The sequence below is a fragment of the Pogona vitticeps genome, chromosome 6 (genome assembly GCF_051106095.1).
Source record: "Pogona vitticeps strain Pit_001003342236 chromosome 6, PviZW2.1, whole genome shotgun sequence".
Lineage (NCBI taxonomy): Eukaryota > Metazoa > Chordata > Lepidosauria > Squamata > Agamidae > Pogona > Pogona vitticeps.
The window spans coordinates 78,620,624-78,640,567 of NC_135788.1; the positions used below are offsets into that span (position 1 = coordinate 78,620,624).

Below are 19,944 nucleotides of genomic sequence, written 5' to 3' on the forward strand. Positions count from 1 at the left end.
TTCTGAGTCAACAGATGTGGTAGTAGTGGAAATCTGAACACATCCACAGCCATCTCTTTGAGGGTGGAGAACCATGGTTGACGTGGCCAACATGGTGCAATGAAGATGGCCTGTGCTCGCTCCTGCTTCAACTTGACCAGAGTCCTTTGAATCAGAGGAACTGGCGGCAATAGGCATAGTATGCTCGCTTGCCACAGAATCATGAATCCATCTCCCAGAGAGTGGGGTTGGTGTTCTGTTGTGATCTGAACAGATAGTTGCAGGGGGCAAAAAGGACGGCCCATCATGAGATGTGTGAAAACCCACCACCGTAGCTGGCACGCTAGTTCTGAAGTGACTAGAAGCTTTTCCCCTGGGTCATCTCGAAGAGGGCCGAACAGATGCAGTAACCATGCTTGTAGGGAGCACATTTTCAGTCGTGCGTGTGGAAGCGCCACTGTTGTTGAGGCCATGAGGCCAAGTAGGTGTTGAGCATGATGTGCTGAAACAAGAGAGTGAGGCTTTAACTTGTGGACAGCCTTTTTAAGCTTTTGAATGCGTTCTGGTGGCAGAAACACTCTTGCTTCTAGGGAATTCAGCCTTGCTCCTATGTAGTTGATGATTTGAGATGGTACTAGTGTGGACTTCTCGAAATTTATTGTGAAACCTAAGCTTTGCAGCACTTGTAGAGTGAAATTTGTGTTTCATAAGGCCTACCTTCTGGATGTGGATGCTATTAGCCAATTGTCTATGTAGGGAAAGACTTTTACTCCTTGGAGATGCAGGAATGCAGCTATTGGCGCCATGCACTTTGTGAATGTGCGTGGAGCTGTGGAGAGGCCGAAAGGTAAAGTGCAGAATTGGAAAATTCTGTTTTTGAATATGAACCGTAGGAATTTTCTGTGACGTTGGTGTATTGATATGTGAAAGTATGCGTCCTTGAGGTCTATCACCACAAACCAGTCTTTTCTCTTTAGCAGGTAGATGATGGACTCCAGCGTGACCATCCTGAAGTGCCGTGGATGCAGGTAGGTGTTCAGGTCCCTCAGATCTAAAATGGGTCTTATTCCTCCATCCTTCTTTGCCACTGCAAAGTACCGAGAATAAAACCCGTTGGCTATGTCTGACTTGAAAGATTCCGCCTCCGTAGGTGAATCTGCTTGAGCTGGGGAGAATAGTTCATCCCCTTGGTTGGAGGAAACACAAGAAAGAATTTCCTCCTGATCTGAAGGAAGTGATTGGGTGTCCTTCCTTTTCTGACTAGAATGACCTGTTGATGGTTGCTGAGTATGTAAGTGCTGTTCAGCATGATGAGTTTCTATGCCAATCTCGACGTTGAGGCATGTTTACGGGATGCCTTTAAAGTGTCTTTAGCTCGCAGAATTATTGGCATTGTGGCGATGTCGATGTCGAGGTGGTGAAGGAGAGGATGACGCCGAAGTGGATGAAGAATCGTAACGCGCCCTCCTGTGTCTATGGTATTCTTCCGATGTCGAAGATGAGTCACAGTCGGTGTCGTAGTGTCAGCATCAATGCCTGGATCTTTTCCTGTCAACCTCGACATAATCTTTATAATCGCGTCTATGCTTTTTTACGACGTCGAGTAGACTTAATTAGGATCGTCACCTCTTTCCGAGAAGATCGACGCCAGTCAGGAGAAATGTGCTTTCTATTAGTCATCTTCTTGCGAGGTGGAGAATCATGCCTCAATGACAAAGAAGGTGATAAAGGTGCCAGTGACGCTCACCCAGTGGAAACAGGGCTATGATGGGCAGAAGGTGGTCTGGAAAGGGCAGCCCCTTCGATCCTGGTTGGGCTCAGAGAATGCTCGGGACCGACCGGTGACCAGGCATGTTGTCAAGGCGGCAATGATGGAGCAGCCTCAGACAGCGACTTACAATCTCGAGAGGAGTCCTCAAGGATCGGAGATGGCAAGGAAGGCGTAACAGGTGGGATAGAGTTATGGTCTTTTGGCTTGTCCTTAGTTTGAGTAGCTGCCTTTTTCGGCTTTGATGATTCTTTAGTAGATGGAGTTTTCGACATAGAAGTTGAGACTTTCTTTGAAGTGGCTGCAGAAGCCTTTTTCGGCAGTTTTGTAGCAGGTTTAGTTACCGAATTAGAGAGAGATGAAATATTAGTTTTTGATCGGGGTGCAGCCGAGGGATTAGAAGTGGTTTCCATGTTCAACGGTTTAGAAGCAGACAGGGTTTTGTCTCACAGATAAGCGTCCCCCAAGCAGAAAAGGCAGAGGTCGTGGCCGTCTGAGAATGGAAGCTTTCGGGAACACAACTTGCACCTGCTAAATGGCCCTGAACGGGATATAAATCAGATAAATAGAGGCTGAATACCCACAGCGGATACCGTCAATTTCCTAGGTAAACAGCACTAAAGAGGCTAAAGTACTCCCTGCGGCGCCAATCAACACACTGATTACAGAATCCACAAAGAGCAGGACCAAAGGCCAAGGTAAGAAACAAGTCCGTAAAGCAAAGAATAGTCAAAGCCGGTCCGATTTCAAGGGGCAACAGATAAATTTCTTGAACGAATTAAACAGTCCGAGTCAGCCAAAATTCAAAAGTCAGAAATATACTGAGAGCTCTATCCGAGAAGTTCCTAGCATGATGGCGGTAAAAATGGAACTGGAGGCTGAAGGGGATGAAGCATGCGTGGTAGGGGCATTCTAAACTTTGTTACTTTTTCAGAAAAGCTCTAGAAGATTCCGAGAAAGCCAGCGTAGGTGCTGTTTAACCCAATTGTGTGCAATCACAGAGGCCACAAAGAATAGTGTTCAGTGACTTGGTTTGCATGTAGCGTTGGGCTTATGATCACCCTTTACTTCTCATGTCGGCATATGAAACTGATGGAGGAAAACATATATTTTTGTTTCTGTTTGCATTTTATTGTGTTTCTCCTTATGTCCAAAACACAAACTGTGGTTTAATGTTAACTATGATTCACTGACATGAGCTAGGTTCACTAACCATGGTTTCAAGAGGATTTGTTTCAACAGGAAGTGGGATGCACAGGTCCCAAAAGTCACATGTATAGTATTAATCTAGTTTAGCATTATGCATGCACACAGATAATATCACTAAAACCAGATTTATATTCTCATGATATGCAAATCTGTACGATGTGAGTATCAGTGGCCAATACCCTTCAAATTACCTTTTAAAGAAAAAGTATTGTCATTGCCTGCTATGTCCAGATCTTGCAGTTACCTCTGAAATCTAAAATGGAACAGACTAAAAGGATACACAGCATGCCTGACTGACAAACTCACATCTATTTTACGATTGAGCCCCTCTAGAGAACTTTAAAAGTACAAATCTGCCTACTAATGGATTCTGTCAATACAAGGCACCTTAACTGCATGTTTAAGGACAAGGCATTTAAAATACAAGTCTCTGTCTGGGTGCTATCTCAGTTGAAGTTGGCTACCATCATGACGCATCTCTATCTATCTCCTGCTATGTGGATCAGCTATTCTCTATTAGCGCTTGACCAGCTTCTGTTGTTACTCATTGAAGAAATCCAACTTCTACCTATTCCACATTTGCCCTTAATCCTTTTTGATGATCTATTGCAGTATATTTGTAATGATGAATTATATGTCCAAGATACAGTGTGACAGCTTGTTTTTCTTAATAATCAACTATATTATTTTCCTGTTCAATGAAGTACCTCTTTATTTTTAAATATAAGTGCAAAGCATTTTCCTCCTTGCAGGCTGCAAATCTCAAACAGAAATTAGAGCATAGTGTTAAGCACTTTTAATTGATTTCACTGGATGGGATTTCAACATTACATACTGATCCTTCACACTTCATGGCCTTTAACTCTGGCCGGATCATGTCCAAACTTTGCAAGACAAGGGCATGATAAAGTAAACGCATGTGACCACTTAATATTCAAGACCAAAAATTAACTGAATTGTCTCTACTAACCAACAGGGCTGCTATAAGGAAGAAGAAACCCAAATCAAATACACCAAAGTGCTCTGAATATTGGAGCCATTACAGACTGGTACCAGGAAGGGAAATTCTACTTTCATATATGTGCTTAGATACTCCTATTCAAAATAGTGTATTTGCATTTATTCACCAAGTAACACTACCACTTTCTTTGTTGGGAAACAATGAAATCTCATTACATTTGCTGCTCTGGTTTGACCAAAATGATAGTCAAGAGTTATAAATCTGCCAGAGTGGGAATGTGGCAGGTCCTTTATATTAAAATATTGAGTCATACAATAAATCACATCTGTTGTATGATAATAAAAAGGACGTACTTCATGCAAGTAACCAGGCAGATATGTTAAGAGATAGGAACTGGATAAGCATGCAGTCATCTCTCAGTCATCAACAGTAAATTTTTCCCATATTAATACCTTGGCAATGACTGACTTGTTGCAACATTTATCCAGTTATCCTGGGCAATAACTGAGTTCCATCTTAGAACAAAGAGCGTGGCTCAGTAGTAATATAGCACAATATAGTACTGCAGTGCAATTTTATGCACACATACAAGGGAGCAAACTCTACTGAATACAGTATGACTGATGTCTGACTAGATATGTATAAAATTGTGCCCTTTTTTAGATGTGGCCAGTCAAGGATGCATTTAGACCCATATAACTATCCCACTTCTTCCATTTAAGGATTACCCCTCCTGGTAATCCTTAAATGGAAAAAGTTTGAAAGCGTGCAATATTCTGAATAATTTTATGGGCTTAAATTTGTTACCAGAGCAGAAAAAATGTGGTCAAAACATACAATCCTTCAGCAAATAAAAAATAAACTCTGAGAAGATAAAATGTTAAATCATTAGAATTAAAAGATTATAATGCTAAATCACACATTATTTTTATTTAAGTAAGGTCATTTTTGGTCATTCAACACCTGCTTTTAATAGGATTTGTATTCAAAGTTTTTAAATGACATAATATTAACACACGTTGAAAAGTTTCAAAGAAAGAAACAAATTATCTTGTAATCAAAATATCAATTTCTGCTACTTAAATGCAGATCTTGTATGACTAATTTAAATAAACTCTATCCAGTAAAGAATCCAAAAGAAAAACAAATACAAACAAAATTGGTATAAGGACAGGATCTAATTAAACTGTGTACAAAAGTTTCTTTAACATAATAACACACAGATGACGCCTCTTACATAGCACTCGCTTTATCACTTGTCAGTAAAATAGTAAACAAAGCAACAGTTAACATTCCTTATAAATTAGAACATTGCTTCAGTGCTACTCTCAACAAATATACAAAAATAATATCAACCTGACCATCTCCTTATCCCAGTGAAGCATCGGTAGGTCAATTGTCACTAAAGACATCCCCTGCAAAGGGAAGGTGCACTTGACTTCCTGTGACATTGGGGAGTCTTGATAGGTCAGGAAGGCTCTGGATGCGAGACTTGAGTTCTTTGCGGACTTGAGACACGCTCGTTAATTTGTGCTTGTATTCCTGTAAGACAGGAAAAAACTTTAAAGAATGCTTTCCACAGTGTTCTGCATATTACTTGTACCTAAAGATTTCTTAAGAATCATTTGTTTCCGTCAGGCAATGCATCAAGACAGAGGTGGGGCCTGAAAACAAGAATTGCTTTTATAGGCTTTCAGTGAAAAGCCAAACAGGAAACCGCAGGCTCTCAAGAAAACCTTCAGAATTTCTCCTAGAAGCATGAGTTACCCTCTCCATCTCCTCAGGTATGGGTGTTTTTCCCTTTGCTTTCCATTCATATAAAAGCAGGCACAGAAATCCAACCAAACTCTTCACCGGCACAGGACAGAATGATTCATAATATTACAGTAGACAAACCAGACACAAATTAATATTATTATGCCTCCCCAGAGCAGCCCCACCAGCAGCAATTGTGTGTCTTGATTCCCATTGCAACTGAACAGACCAAACATTTTGCCACAATCTCCTCAGATTTTTTTCTTTTTCAGTGAGACAGTTATTACTTAGTTTACTATCTTAATACACAATACATTACACTCAAAGTAATGTATAATATTACCACATAACTGGCAAAGGTGTAGATTACTGACAGTGCAGCTACACATGTCTAGCTCAGAAATAAATCCCGCTGACTCTCAAGTAAATGGATATAAGGTTGCAGCCTAAAATGGGGGTTCACATAAAGGTATCATGAAACCGTACTAATAGAAGACGCACCACAAACCCATGGGTTTCAAACTGAAGCCCTGAACAGACAAAGTCTATTAATATGTAATCAGCAAATACTCAACAATTATAGTCTTATAATATAGAAGTGATGTGAGATGTAGTAGTGCATACATGAGTGACAGGAAATTGCTGTCCCTCAGACATGCTGCATTATAGCTTCTATAATACCCAATAACTGGCCATGCTTGAATAGGGCTGATGAGAATAGAAGTCAACCTATCTTATTAATACAGCCAGTAGTTGGTCCAAGGGACGGCTATGCTGATAAATCATGAGCACAACTCACAACACACAAGGGCAACTGGGTTACTGATTTTATTCTTTGCACTTTTTATTTGTACACCTCTATATAAATTACTGTCTTTCTGAGATGCTGGATGAGGTATTAGTTGAAAGTGCCCTAGGGCAATACTTGGTTTACAGCCAGGCCATTAAGGTCACCTTTCTATATGCAAAATGCAATTTACTGACTCTCTTGCTCTGTTTATTTCTCTACATCTTTCGATAGAGTGTAAAGGATTCCACACTTAAAGCAAGCTTTAATCATTCTCTAAAAATGGAAAATTATTTTTCTTGTTGAAATAATATCAGTTTCAAGCCCAATTTTATTTTGGACTCACACTGTTCACCTCAAGCAAAATGTGTCTGTTTATTAGACACTTCATATGTTTTATATTAACAGGAGGCAGGGTTATAAATGTTCTAAAATGATAACATTCGTTATCTTGCACCAAATTTTAATCTATTAAAAGCATTTGTCATTTTGCTTTTCTGTTCGTGTTGAAGAGACAAAGTGATTAGGGGAAAAGCTGCAAAATAAAATGGAGAAATATAATCCAAAATAATAACCTTGACAAGAATCCACAGCAAGAGAGAAAAATCATAAAGCAGGCTGCAAATATCACCCAACTCCCAAAGGCTGACTGGAACAACAACAACAAAAGGTTTCTATACAGGTGTATATCGGGGGGGGGGGGGAGTTCTACATTTTGAGCACGGCAAAAAGAGAAAAGAGCTTTGCTTACGTGTGCCTCTGGTTTTTGAAGGCAGAGGCAATGGTAGCCAACTCGATGGTATTTTTTTCACACCATTCCAGCAATGTTCCCACCTGCAGTTTTTTAAAATTCAGCCCTCTTTCCCAAAGAAAAGCTTAGTTTGTAAGCATTAGCAATTAATTTTTTAAAAATCTCTCTGCTACCAATATTGTTATCTGTTGTTCTGCAAATCAAGATACACAGAAAACAGAATCAGAACAGGTGGATTTTTTAATGGTAAAGATGCAACTCTAAATCAAGAACATCCACAGGAGGGCAGTATTTGAGCACTAAGCAAACATTACCAGCACATCCACTTGCTTCTCAGAATCATTCATTATTTGTTGCTCACACGATTGCTATATATTATTTTGGAAAATGTTTCCCAAGTCTTGCTAGGTGTGCTCCTTAGTAGTTTACAATGCAACCCAATGTACATCTACTCAGTTAAATTCTACTGAGTTCCGTAAGACTTACTGAAAACATACTGTATTTTTCCGTGTATATGACCCCCTCAATGTATAAAACGACCCCCTAATTTTGACCCTTGATTGAGACGAAGGAGCAGTTAATGGGCAACTGCTCCTCCACCTCCGTCTCCTGCTGCTGCTGTCTCCACTGCCCGCCCGATTACCTCCTCCAGTGGAACCGCTGGGGCTCACCCTAAGGTCATGTTGCTGCCTTGTCCCCTGCCCTAAGGAGATCGCTGGAGGAGGTGGTCCGCCGGCAGCGGCAGGAAGAGGTGCCCGAGTGCGTGTGTGACTGCTTCCTTCCATGTATGAAACAACACACAATTTTTCCTCTGATTATTTTAGGAAAAAGTTGTTTTATACACAGAAAAATATGGTAACCTTATCCTGAAGATGCACATTATAAAAATTATGGGAATAGGGCACTGCCAATATGCACCTGTGGAGGGGGCTATGCCAAAGGGCCTGCTGGGTTTTTGCTCTATTCCTTCCCAGCCTCACTCCCTTGCATATCAGATAAAAGCCGAGAGACTTAACATACCAGGGTTCAGCTGCAAGGATAAACCCACATCAACTATTCAACAACTGACTTCTCCACACCTCATGAAAGTGAATGGAAATATTCTCTTACAAAGAGAGAACAGAAAGCTCCACTGGAGGGGGAAAAACAGCTAGGAGAAGAGAAAAACAATTTCCATTTCAATGCTCTCATGAGCTCCTTCTACCACATGCATATGAGAGGCCATTCAATTGACATCAAAAAAGTAGGGTAATGCTCTGTATTTTCTTTATCTCTGCAGAATGCTTTCTCTTTTTTTTCTTTTTCTTCTTCTTTTAAATGATGCCAGTCTCAGATGGGTTTTTATTATGTTATAAGCAAGATGAAAGACCATCATGAAATATTTTTCTGATTCCAGCTATGTATGACCCATGAGGAAAAATAGCATGGCAATAACTTTTGAAACTTAGTTGTCAAGTCACTCCTGCATCTATTTATGTCTGTTAACAAACATTGCCAACAAATAAAATTGTACATCTCTTTACTAGCCTAAATTGTACTTATTTTCCAACATAATGGCTACTTGCAGAAGCAGCAGCAAATTTAACATGATTTTTGTCAAGTAGATCATGAATCAACATTATTTTGCATCAGGTAAGAATGTTTGAGGAGTTGAAGGGATGAGTTCTAATTGCAGAAACATTTTAGATATTAAATACTGTTACAAATGTAAATAATATTTACGACTGTGGTTGTGAAATGTTTAGACATGCCAACTCTACAACTATATTAATTTATTAAATATTAATGGTATGATTTGGACCAGGTGATCAGGGTATAGAAGCAGACTTTCATTAATCAGGAACTGCAACTGAACATTAAACATTTGTAATAGATATGCATTAAAATGTGCCCTCATCCATATTCTGGTGAACCAGCCACAGATTTTTTTGGATGCATGACAAAAGCCATATCAGAACATAAGGTTACTACAATTAATTAATTAATTAAATTAGGGCTTGGTCTCTAGCTTTGAACTTTGGGTTTCATCTAAGCTTCCCTGATCTCTCACCCAGTCATTTATCACTATGACACATGTATATGAGAATTAAGTCAATAGATGAATATGCTTTTTTTTTTTTTTGCATGATCCCAAACAAGGCCTTGAAGAGTCAAAAGTCAACAAGGCTTTTTCTTGTCTAACATATTTAAGAGTATTCACCTTCAAAAATCAGTTTCAGCAGCAAGACTAGTTTTCTATCGCCACTTGCAAGTTATCTTGTTTGTGATGGGTTTTAGGCTAAATTCTTGCAAAAGCCAAGAGTCAAATCAACAGGGCATTTACTCTTGCATATTTTAATGTCATGCCTTCAATTCTCCTCGATGGAATATTCAAAGGATACAATAAAGACTTGCTGACTGACTGACTAGTCACTAAAGGACTATTTTAACAGATGACATCCTTGTGGTTTGGAAGAAACTGACAGTCTTTTTTTTCTTTTACTATCATTGCAATGAGCTTAGTAGCCAATTACCTTGTAGGCAGTAAATTAATCCAAATATTGTTTTTCTTTCCCAGCATGAAAGAGATTGTTACAGAAACTAAAGCCACATTTTATCATTTAAATATTTACCTAACTAGAGCAGCTTTGGAGTTATTGTTTATTATTTGCAAGGCTTATTTTGTGAGGTCTACTATATGGATCAACAGATTTCAAATACAATTAATCCTTCACCTGATTACCTGTGTACAACCATTACAAAGCCATGGGCTAAATCCACATGCTACCATTAATGAATTTCTGGAACGAACATAGCACAGCTGTGCGTTGTATGCCCAACTTACTCAGACTGCAGAACATATTTGTGCTGTAGATTTCAAAAAACTGTAACAGAAACCATGAGTCTGGCAAGTTTCAGGAAAGAAGGGCAGTTGTTAATAAGGGATGGCCTTCCCAATGCCCCATCCCAGGGCAAACGTCTATTATCAAGTTGCCAATATCATGGGGCTGCTATAGAAGGATATTAATCTTTCTATAACACTGTGTAGAATGAACCTGAAGAACAGGCTAATTCTTTTGGTCACAAGTTAATATCTTGTTTGCATACCCAAAATGACCCACTTGTGTGTACACTGGGATGGCATCAAACACATGGTCTTTTTCTTGTTATTTCCAACCCCTGCTACTTACAACAGGAGCATAGTAAATTAGACTAAAACCATCCAGAAATAAACAGCTTTTGTTAAATGGGAACTGTCAGTTTTAATTACTGAAATACACAAAAGGCTATGAGCTGAGAACTTTTGTGATGCAGATCCAACTGCTGAGAGCTCTGGCTTCACAAATGTGTGCATGTTCAGCCATTTTGACCTCTTCCCTTCATCTTTAGATTATGTGCCCTAGAACCAGGCCAAACCATAAGCAACTGTAGGGCTGACTTGCCAGGCAATGGCTTCCGGGCAAAAATCAGAAGCGTTGAAATAAAATGCCTAGACCAGCAAAGGAGAGGCTATACGTGCAGAAAAGGTTCTGGAAAAAATGTAAGTTGGTAAAACTTCCCAAAAAACCTCTTGTGATTTAAGGTGATTTGGCACTGATTCGGTTAGACCAATAATGGAAATTCTGTCCTTGAAACAAGCAAAATGTTTAGAATAAGTTTGTTCAAGAAAATGAAGCAATAATATACAGCAGTGTGCTGTTTTTCTCTCTGTACCTTTGAGAAAGAGAGGAAGACTTCCTGGAGGTACTAACTGAGCAGTAGGTTTTCCAATAAAGAATTGTTCTGGCTCCCCATTTTGCTATAGAAACAGAAAGTGAACAGGAACAATTTCTATGATATTTCAAAACTACTTGCAGTCTTCAATTTTCTTTGCATCAAAGAGATTTACCAAAACCTTTGGGGGGGAAATAAGCAATAATACAGTATATCCACTGATCCAAACATATGGGCCAAATGTGCTACAACTGAGGGGAAAGGATAGGTTGATTAGCTGCAACTGTAGTTCCTCTAATGGTCATCCATGAATTCTCAGATATGGGTTCTGTGCCTGTGCAGAAAGCAACCTTGGAACTTCCCAGAGCCTAAGGAGAAGTGTTTCCCCCTCTGTCAGCGCTACTGTGGATGATCAGGCACACCCTAACAGCTCTCACCCAACTGTCCTCTGTCTGCCACCCAGACATAAGCTGAGTGTGGCACAAAGAGAGGAGGAGGGTGGGATTTGTGAATTCATGAATGACAATTTACAGTACAGTTACAGGTAAGAAGTCTTTCTTCATTGTGGTCTTTGTGAATCACACATATAGGTGACTAGCTTGTTCACTTACTGGATAAGTGATGTAACATTATCACCAATGAATGCAATGCTCATCCAAAAGAAGCATCCTGCTGGGAACTAAGGTTCAGTCTACAATTGGGTAGTGTGGGCGGCATATTAGATAGATAGATAGATAGATAGATAGATAGATAGATAGATAGATAGATAGATAGATAGATAGATAGATAGATAGATAGATAGATAGATAGATAGATAGATAGATAGATAGATAGATAGATAGATGGATGGATGGATGGATGGATGGATGGATGGATGGATGGATGGATGGATGTAAGTGACTGGGACCAGGTTGCAACCTTGCAGTTGTCAAAGTCAGTCCTATTTAAGCAGCAGTCAAGGTTGCAACTGCCCTTATTTAATACCCTGAGATATAGGCTGATGGGCCATCTTGTAAGCTAACTGGATAATCTCTACCACACACATTGCTAGTCTTTGAGATGACACCAGGTTGCCCTTACTGGGGCCTTGGTAGTAAAGGAAAATCAAACAGATTTCCAAAACTCCCTTGTCCTAGAGAGCTAGATGGCCAGAGCATGTCCAAAGTGTGAAGTGATTTGTCAAAAAGTATTTCAGGATCAGCGAAAAAGGTAGATAACAAAACTGGCTGTGATGTATGTAAGCAGGAAACAACTTTAATTAATAAAGTGATATCTAAGGATACAGTAATGTAACTTTTGTGCAACTGCAGGAATGGTAGCTTGGAGAGAACAGAGTTTACTGGTGTGCCTCACAGATGCAAAAGCAATAGGAAAAACATTTTTGAAGGTCAGTAGCCTGTTGCTATAGGCTTGAAGGGAGGTTCCATCAGCTTTGTGAGGATGAGAGAGAGAGAGAGAGACCAAGGCTCCAGTGGGCACTTCATGTCTGGATAAGTATAGAGCAGACCTTTCAAGAATTTCTCAAGGATAGGATCTATGAGATGATGGATGGCTATGAGCTTGATGTGACACAATGACTGCTAAGTAGATCCAAATGGAGGTTTGGGCAAGACTTCTCTGTTTTAAAGAGAGTTAAAATTTCATCACTGTTTCTTGGGAAGCAGGGATGCTAGGTGTGTACACAGATCTGGTAAATTCAAGGAACATGGTCCACTTGTAGGTGTAGATTTTCTTGTGGAATGTTTAACAGAGGTGTCCAAAGTCTGAGCTATATGGGGCAAATTCACCAGGCTCTTAGGTTTCGTTTGGGAATGTCCGGAAGTCTCACCTTCCCTCTGTTGTGTGTCAGCAAGTCCAGAGTCTGTGGCAGTCTGATGAACATCACAGACATTGTCAACAGAGGGATAAACAGAGTCTCAGCCACCAGGGTGCTATTAGGACTGTGTTCAATCTTTCTTGTTTGATTTTGATCGCAGTTCTGTGGATCAAGGGGAAGGGAGGGAATATGTAAAGGAGAATGTCCATCTGATGCAGAGTGAATGTGTCTCTGAGAAACACCGGGCCACATCCTTTCCAAAAGCGATACTTCTGACATTTGTAATTGGGTGGCAATGGTATAGTATCTGCATGAAATCATGTGAGACATCTCCCACTTGTAAAATGGGTTGGTAAGATGTCTGAGGAAATCTGCCAAGTAACTGTCTTCTCTGGAGACATTGAGGGCTACCGGATATATGTGGCATGATGCACACCACTCCCAGAGTTGGGTGATGAGAAGGAGTAGGGACAACAAATGAGTGTTTCCCTGCTTGTTTATGTGATACATCGCTGTTGAATTGTTAGTGGCCACCTGAACAACTTGATCTTTCTGTTGCTGTTTGAATACTTTGCAATACTTTAAAAATCACCAACAATTTGAGATAGGTGATGTGGTGATAGCACTCAGCACTCCTTTGCACTCCAGGAATTGTGAATGGTGCTGTCCTTGCAGTGTGCTCTTCACCCATTTAGAATTGTGTCCATTGTGACTATGATAGATGGGTGGGGTTGCCTGAAGGCAATTTCTATTAGTAAGAAGGCAAGTATTGTCTGTCATGATAGCTGCATCCGAAGATCGGTGGGTAACTGAAGTCTCTTCATTTGGTGATCCCTCAAAGGGAACACATTAGTAGTCTGGTAAGTAACTGAACTACAGCAGTAGTGGATGCCATGAAACCCAGCAGTTACTGAATGGCATAAGCTACGGCTTCTGGTTCATGCTGCAGCTGCAGAATGGAGCACACTATTTGGCACAAATGCTCTCACTGACCTGGAATCCAATATGCTCCAATGTATCTGTCTGATTGGAAGCAAATGAGATTTAGGAATGCTGACTCAGAAACCAGAGCTCAATAGCAAGCAAAGAGAACCGAACATGTCGATGAGGGAGTGCACTTTGTGAAAACTCTGGGTGCCATTGCTAAACTGAAGGGTAGGATATGAAACTCATATATCTCATCTGCAGATGGGATATCCAAAGTGGATTGGAGATCACAGCAGAAGAATGGTCTGATGGAGATGAGAAAATATATGTCCTTTAAGTCCACGACAACAAACCAGTCACCCTTGTTGAGTAACAGCAGGATGGAAGATAGCATTATCATGCAAAATTTCTTGGATGTAATGTACTTGCTCATGCCTCTGAGATTGAGAACAGGACGTAATCCTTCATCCTTTTTCAGAATTGTGAATTACCAGGTAGCCATCCCTTATTTTATAAGGTGGCATGTATGCTTTTGAAGTAAGGTTTGTATTTCATTTAGTCCTTTAGGATGCTGGACAGAGGAGTGGACTGAAAACATTCTCTTGGAGGAAGATGATGGAAAGAACCCAAGTATTTGTGGTGATGCTACAGCAAGTAGATATAAAAAGTGTGAACTGGCCAAAGGAAGAAAGAGGGAGAAAATAAGCTAAATTCAATGTATCTGAGCTGGCTGTCTCCAAAATGGTGTTGTCAAAGGTGAGGTTTTGATTTCTTGGGGTTTTGGTTTTTATTTTTGTGGCAGTGGAAGGTTTGTATCTGAGCTGCTGAGACGGGTTTTATAATATTGTAGTGTAGACTGCCTAGAGGATTGTGAGTAGTCAGATGAAGATTTGTAGTTGGCATAGCAGCAGGATGTGTGCCAGAGTTGTCTAAAGCATCTAGATAACCACTGGGTTGGCTGATGGGTAATGCCCATGCATTTAGCAGTTTTCTTCTTTTTGTGGATGTTGTCCATAAGCTTGTCCGTTTGGTGTTGAAGAGGTCCTCTCCGTTAAATGAGAGGTCCTCAATGCGAGCTTTAGGGTCATCCAAGATATTACACTAGCACAGCCTTGCATGCTTCCACAATATAACTCTCACAGCCATAACCTTAGCTGAGCAGTCTGCCACATAGTGAGAAGAATGAATTTGGTGTGCAGCGAGATTGTACGATTCCGGCTGCAAGGTAGTTGCTGAGGCCTTTCTATCCAAGGTAGGTTATAATTTTTCCAGATGTATTGGTTGTATGGTCCCATACCAGCCTGGTAGTTAGAGGAGTTTTAATGCCCATAGCAGTGGTAGAATAAAACCCAACATGTCCAGTTTTGGGCCCTCTTTATTGGAGGGCATCAAGACCGGTGTGACTATGTTTTAGACTACATAGTTTCTATGATTATTGAATTAGATTGAGGGTGATTAGAAAGTCACTCCATCCTCTTGAGATTGTCACTCCTCTGTGGAGATGGCAGAATGGAGGATGGTTTCTCCCAAGAGCATGCGGTTGATGAAGATTGGAAGTACAGAAAGTTGTACAGCAGCTGCAGCATTTGTTTACTCTGTCAAAGATCAGGTCAGACACTGTTTGATGAGGTTTCTTCACTGCAATGTATAGACTTTGGGCCATAAGGACAATGAGGTCATATAAGAGCGTACGTCGTCTGCCAAAGAGAATAGGGAAGTGTCTCCCACAATAGTCTTCCGATGATAGTAATTGAGATGGAGACACTGGAAGTGAGCAATGAGCATCCTCTGACTCCAAGTCATATCCCACTTGCTGCAAGGAAAACAATATTCAGAAGAATGGTTCCAAGTATCTTGTCTGTTGTGGGAGCCATAAGGACTTTGTTGGTGCACAGCAGTGTTTCAGTGTTGATAGTTGCATTGATTCTGTAGACAGACGGTGAACCATAGGTTCTGTCAGTTTGGAGATCAAGGGCTTAAAAAAAACTTTTGGGGTAACAACTGATTGAGATGCTGGCCTCAATCTTCTCTGATATTGGGCAGGAAAAGTGGAGTCCTTGCAGAAGGATAGGGGAGATCAGGCAATTTGCTCCACATTTATCCATCAAAGAGCAGGAAGAGGTCCAGTTATAAACTCCAAAGAAGGGAGTTAAGGAAAGGCAAAACAAAATGTGTTGGTATCAAGGTCCATCAAATTTTCCCTACGATCTGTGCAGAGTTGGTGACCGTGGCTCACATCTGGACCTTCTGGAGTTGGGGATCAAGACTGGTGCTGGGATTGGAATGGTGAAGATGCCAAAACAAATATCTTGATTTTGACTTTTGATGGTTCCAACTCCAATACAGTTTGTGTTGTAGAGTAGGTGGTGATGTGTCACATCAAACCAACTGAAGAACATGGTGATCTCTGTGGTATGACAACAGGTGATCCCACTAACTCTCCCATAGAGATGGATCCAAGACATGTAATGTCCCCAATGATTTGAAGGGGTTTCAGACTGCAACAATGAGGAGGCCCAATCCACTGCTGATGTTCTAGTTTGAAGGCTAAATTGTTGAGGATTAGAACAGGGGAGAACTAGATGCAGGGGAGTGGTATCAGGAGACAGATATCTAGTTGTCTCATGTGCTCCCAGAAGCATCTGGTGGGGCCACTGTGAGATACAGCAAGCTGGACTAGATGGGCCCTTGGCCTGATCCAGCAGGGCTCTTCTTATGTTCTTATGTTAACAAGATGGTAAATCATGGTATTTCTGTTTGTCTGTCTGTGTTTTAGATTCATCCTGCTTGTCAATAGTCAACTTTTCATTTCACCAAGGTCAGTACCTAAAAGGTCTTCAATACCAATGTCAAAGGCAATGCAGAAATTGAACTGGATTCCACAGTCAACACAAGCAAGTCCAAGGTCAGAAGATACATGTTTTTAAGGGGCTCCATTTTTTTAAATGAAGAAATTTTCCATGTGCTTGTGGGCTCTCTGTCAATTGAGGGATTGAGTCAATAGATTTTGTGGACCTTTCCAAGGGATGACAGCAGCCTGCTGAGGTGATTTTTCAGAGTGACAGAGGTAATGCCCTTACAAATTTTACATTTTTGTGTAATATGTCTCTTGCCCAGACAAAACAGGCATTTAACTCATCTGTCAGAATGAGGCACTTTGCCCCCACAAGCAACACATTTCTTGAAATGCGCCCCAGAAGCTATAAAACTAGGTGGGAAACAGTGGAAATTTGATAACGCTAAACATGACAATAGTACTAATTCTTTTCCCTTTTTTTGAAATGGTCAGGGAAAAACAAAACAGTAGAAAAACTATTTACAGTTCAGAGAATTACAGAATTCTAAGTAAGGTTCCAGTGTTCTCTCAAGATGCTGCTTGTGTGGTGGACTGGGTGAGAGGTGTAACACTGTGTCTGGACATGCGCAGTATGCTGGGGAAGGGGGAAAACATTTTTTTCCTTAGGCTCTGGAAAGTTTCAAGGTTGCTTTCTATGCAAGCACAGAAAACATATGTGTGATTCACAGAGACCACAGGGAACAAGTGATATTAGACAGCATTTACAGACATTTTCAAAATATGTCAATATTCTTTTTTCTGCACTAGCCTGATCCTGTCTTGAGTACTCTTTCCAGTTTTGGGTGGTGCACTTTAGGATGTAGACAAATGGGAATGTTTTCAGAGGTGGACAGTGCAAAGCATCAAGGGTATGGAAAGCAAGGCCTATGAAGAACAGATGAAAGAAATGGTTGTGTTTACCATGATGAAAGCAGAGATATGATAGTAGAATGTGTTAGAAAAACATACAAGTGGTAAGGCTTTTTTCCAATTCTGGAGCAAGGCCAAAATCTAAAAAAGACATTCTATAGAAGAGTATATATCTGGTTGAACATTATGAAACATTTCTGACCAGTAAGAGCAGTTCACCCACTGATTGTTTTCCTACCCACTGTAGGAAAACGATCACTGTAATTGGTAGAAGAGCCAATTGGTATGTAAGCAGAGGTTTGGGGAGCTGTCTATCAGTGATGCTGTACCTCTTATTTGCCAGATCAAATAGGAGGTGAGAAGATCAATGTGTCTCCCCTTCAACTGTATGATTCTATGACTAAATAAAACTGTTCTACTATCTCACACTCTGTGTAGTGTTTCAGAAAATATCATACTAAATTCTCTTATACAAGTCAAGTCTCCCTCAAGGCCACAATCAGTGTTACCTTAAACCACAAAATTAAAGAGATCAGCCATTTAAACTGTTTTTCACTTTGTAACTCATGCATCAACTGAACAAGAATCATATTCACCAGTGTTAGTAATTAGAACATAAATGTCTGCAATGAAAGTAAGGCTTTATGGGGTTTTTTTAAGACCATGGCCTGATGCGAGTTCTGGTCATACAGCTCACATGGTACTAACAGAAAACAAACACACCTATTTGGCAAGGGGCAATTTAATAAATTTCTCTTTCACTCTTCTTATAAATCCAAGAACACTAAGTAACACCACTCTTTTGAAAAATACCAGTCATATTCCACGCAGAGGCTGGCATGCTAGATTGTGCATTGTGTCTTAATTTTCTGGTAATTAAAGCCTCCAATAAAGCTTTATCTGCCCATGCTGTTTCATGGGCAGTCATACATATTTACAATCTGCCACACCTATTCAGCAAGTTATTATGTTGCATTTATAAGGATTAAAGTATTTTCCCTGTTCAGTACCCATCTACACAGCTGCTTTATAAATAAACTATATGAGCCAAATCCTGTTGAAAACAAATGTGCACACAAAGGAATCACACAAACAGCTTCCCTCTTTCCTGGCACATCCATTGCATGATCAGCTTTGAACCAGCTGCAAAGGGCAAGGTTAGGGGAAATGGCTGTTTGATAATCATTGTATGTATTTTTAAAACTGGGTTAACCTCACAAGAATTTGAAAGATGGAGGTTGCAGCAGGAATTCAAATTAAAAGAGTTAGAAATAAGGACTAGGGCTGAGGCTGAATCAGACAAAAGGAGTTATAAGGGGAAAGGGGAAAAGAAAGAGCTGAAGTAGAAAAGAGACAACTGGAAATGATAGAAAAAGAAATGGAATACCAATAAGAAATGGAAAAAAAATTAGAATTGGCCTCTCTAAACTACAGTATAACAACAGTAATAATACAGCTGAGGGAATCTCAAAAGTGGGCATTAAGAAATTCCCTCAATTTAGAAAGGGTGATTGCCCAGAATCATTCTTGATCTTGTTTGAGGAGGCGCACTGGGATTATGTGAGAGGAGAAGAGAAAATGGTCATTCTAATATCACTAATAAGTGGGGAACTAGCTGAGATTTACTTTCAAATGCCACAAGATCAAGCAAGAGAATATGAAGCATTCAGAAAACTGGTTTTTGTGAGATTTGGAATCAATGCTGAGCACCTTAGAAGGAAACTTAGAGCATTGACAAAAAAGCCTGAGGAATCATATTCTCAATTAGGAGCAGATCTATTCAGATACTTGGAAAAATGGCTAGAACAAGCTAATGTTGAAACTTTAGAGGATATGAAAAATATTATTGGGCTAGAACAATTCTGTTCTGCCTGGAGAACTAAGATATTTAGTCAGAGATAAAAATCCTAAAACAGTTCAGCAAGCAAGTGAGACAGCTGATTATATATCAGAAATCAAAAACCAAAAATTTTCTGAGGTCAAATTTGGTGGTAGAAGCTGGGAGGACAGAAAGGAACCCAGAGATTACCAGAGAAACAAACAGGTAACTGGAAGTCATTTTAGGGACCAACCCTCAGAGCAATATCAACAGAGGTATAAAAGCAGTGAAGGGAAGGGAGACAAGCCCCCATACTTTGAACAAACAGTCCCTAAAACTTGCTATGGGTGTGGAGAAAAAGGACATTTCATTTCTCAGTGTCAGACATCAAAGAATAAAGAATTTAGTCAGCAAAAAGGAGGGGGAAGTTTGCCCAAGAAGGTGTACTGTATACAACAGCAGAGAGAGAACGCTAAGGCAGTTGAAAATGGCGCTGTGACTGCTACAGCAGAGAGCCAGGAAAAACAGCCACCTTTAGCAAATGTTGTGCAGTGTTATCTTATTGAAAGCAACCAGGAGCTGCTTCATTGCTCCGGAGAAACTATATAAATAATACTAAGTATCTAGCTTTGAGAGATTCATACTCTCAAGTAACTGTCATTTATTTATTTATTTATTTATTTATTTATTTATTTATTTATTTATTTATTTATTTATTTATTTATTTATTTGTATCCCGCTTATCTGGTCAATCGAGGACCACTCTAGGCGGC

At 40.1% G+C, this 19,944-nt stretch overlaps 1 protein-coding gene across 1 annotated transcript in view; it reads right to left on the bottom strand.

Annotated features, from left to right (window-relative positions):
- Window positions 1-4,819: 4,819 nt before the first annotated feature.
- The window catches only part of RPRD1A (regulation of nuclear pre-mRNA domain containing 1A), a 44,420-nt gene continuing 29,295 nt past the window's right edge, over window positions 4,820-19,944 (bottom strand). Inside the window, exon 7 of the mRNA XM_020804909.3 lies at window positions 4,820-5,459. Coding sequence (XP_020660568.1) covers window positions 5,310-5,459 — 150 coding nt within the window. The 3' untranslated portion in view covers window positions 4,820-5,309. The remainder of the gene's footprint in view (window positions 5,460-19,944) is intronic.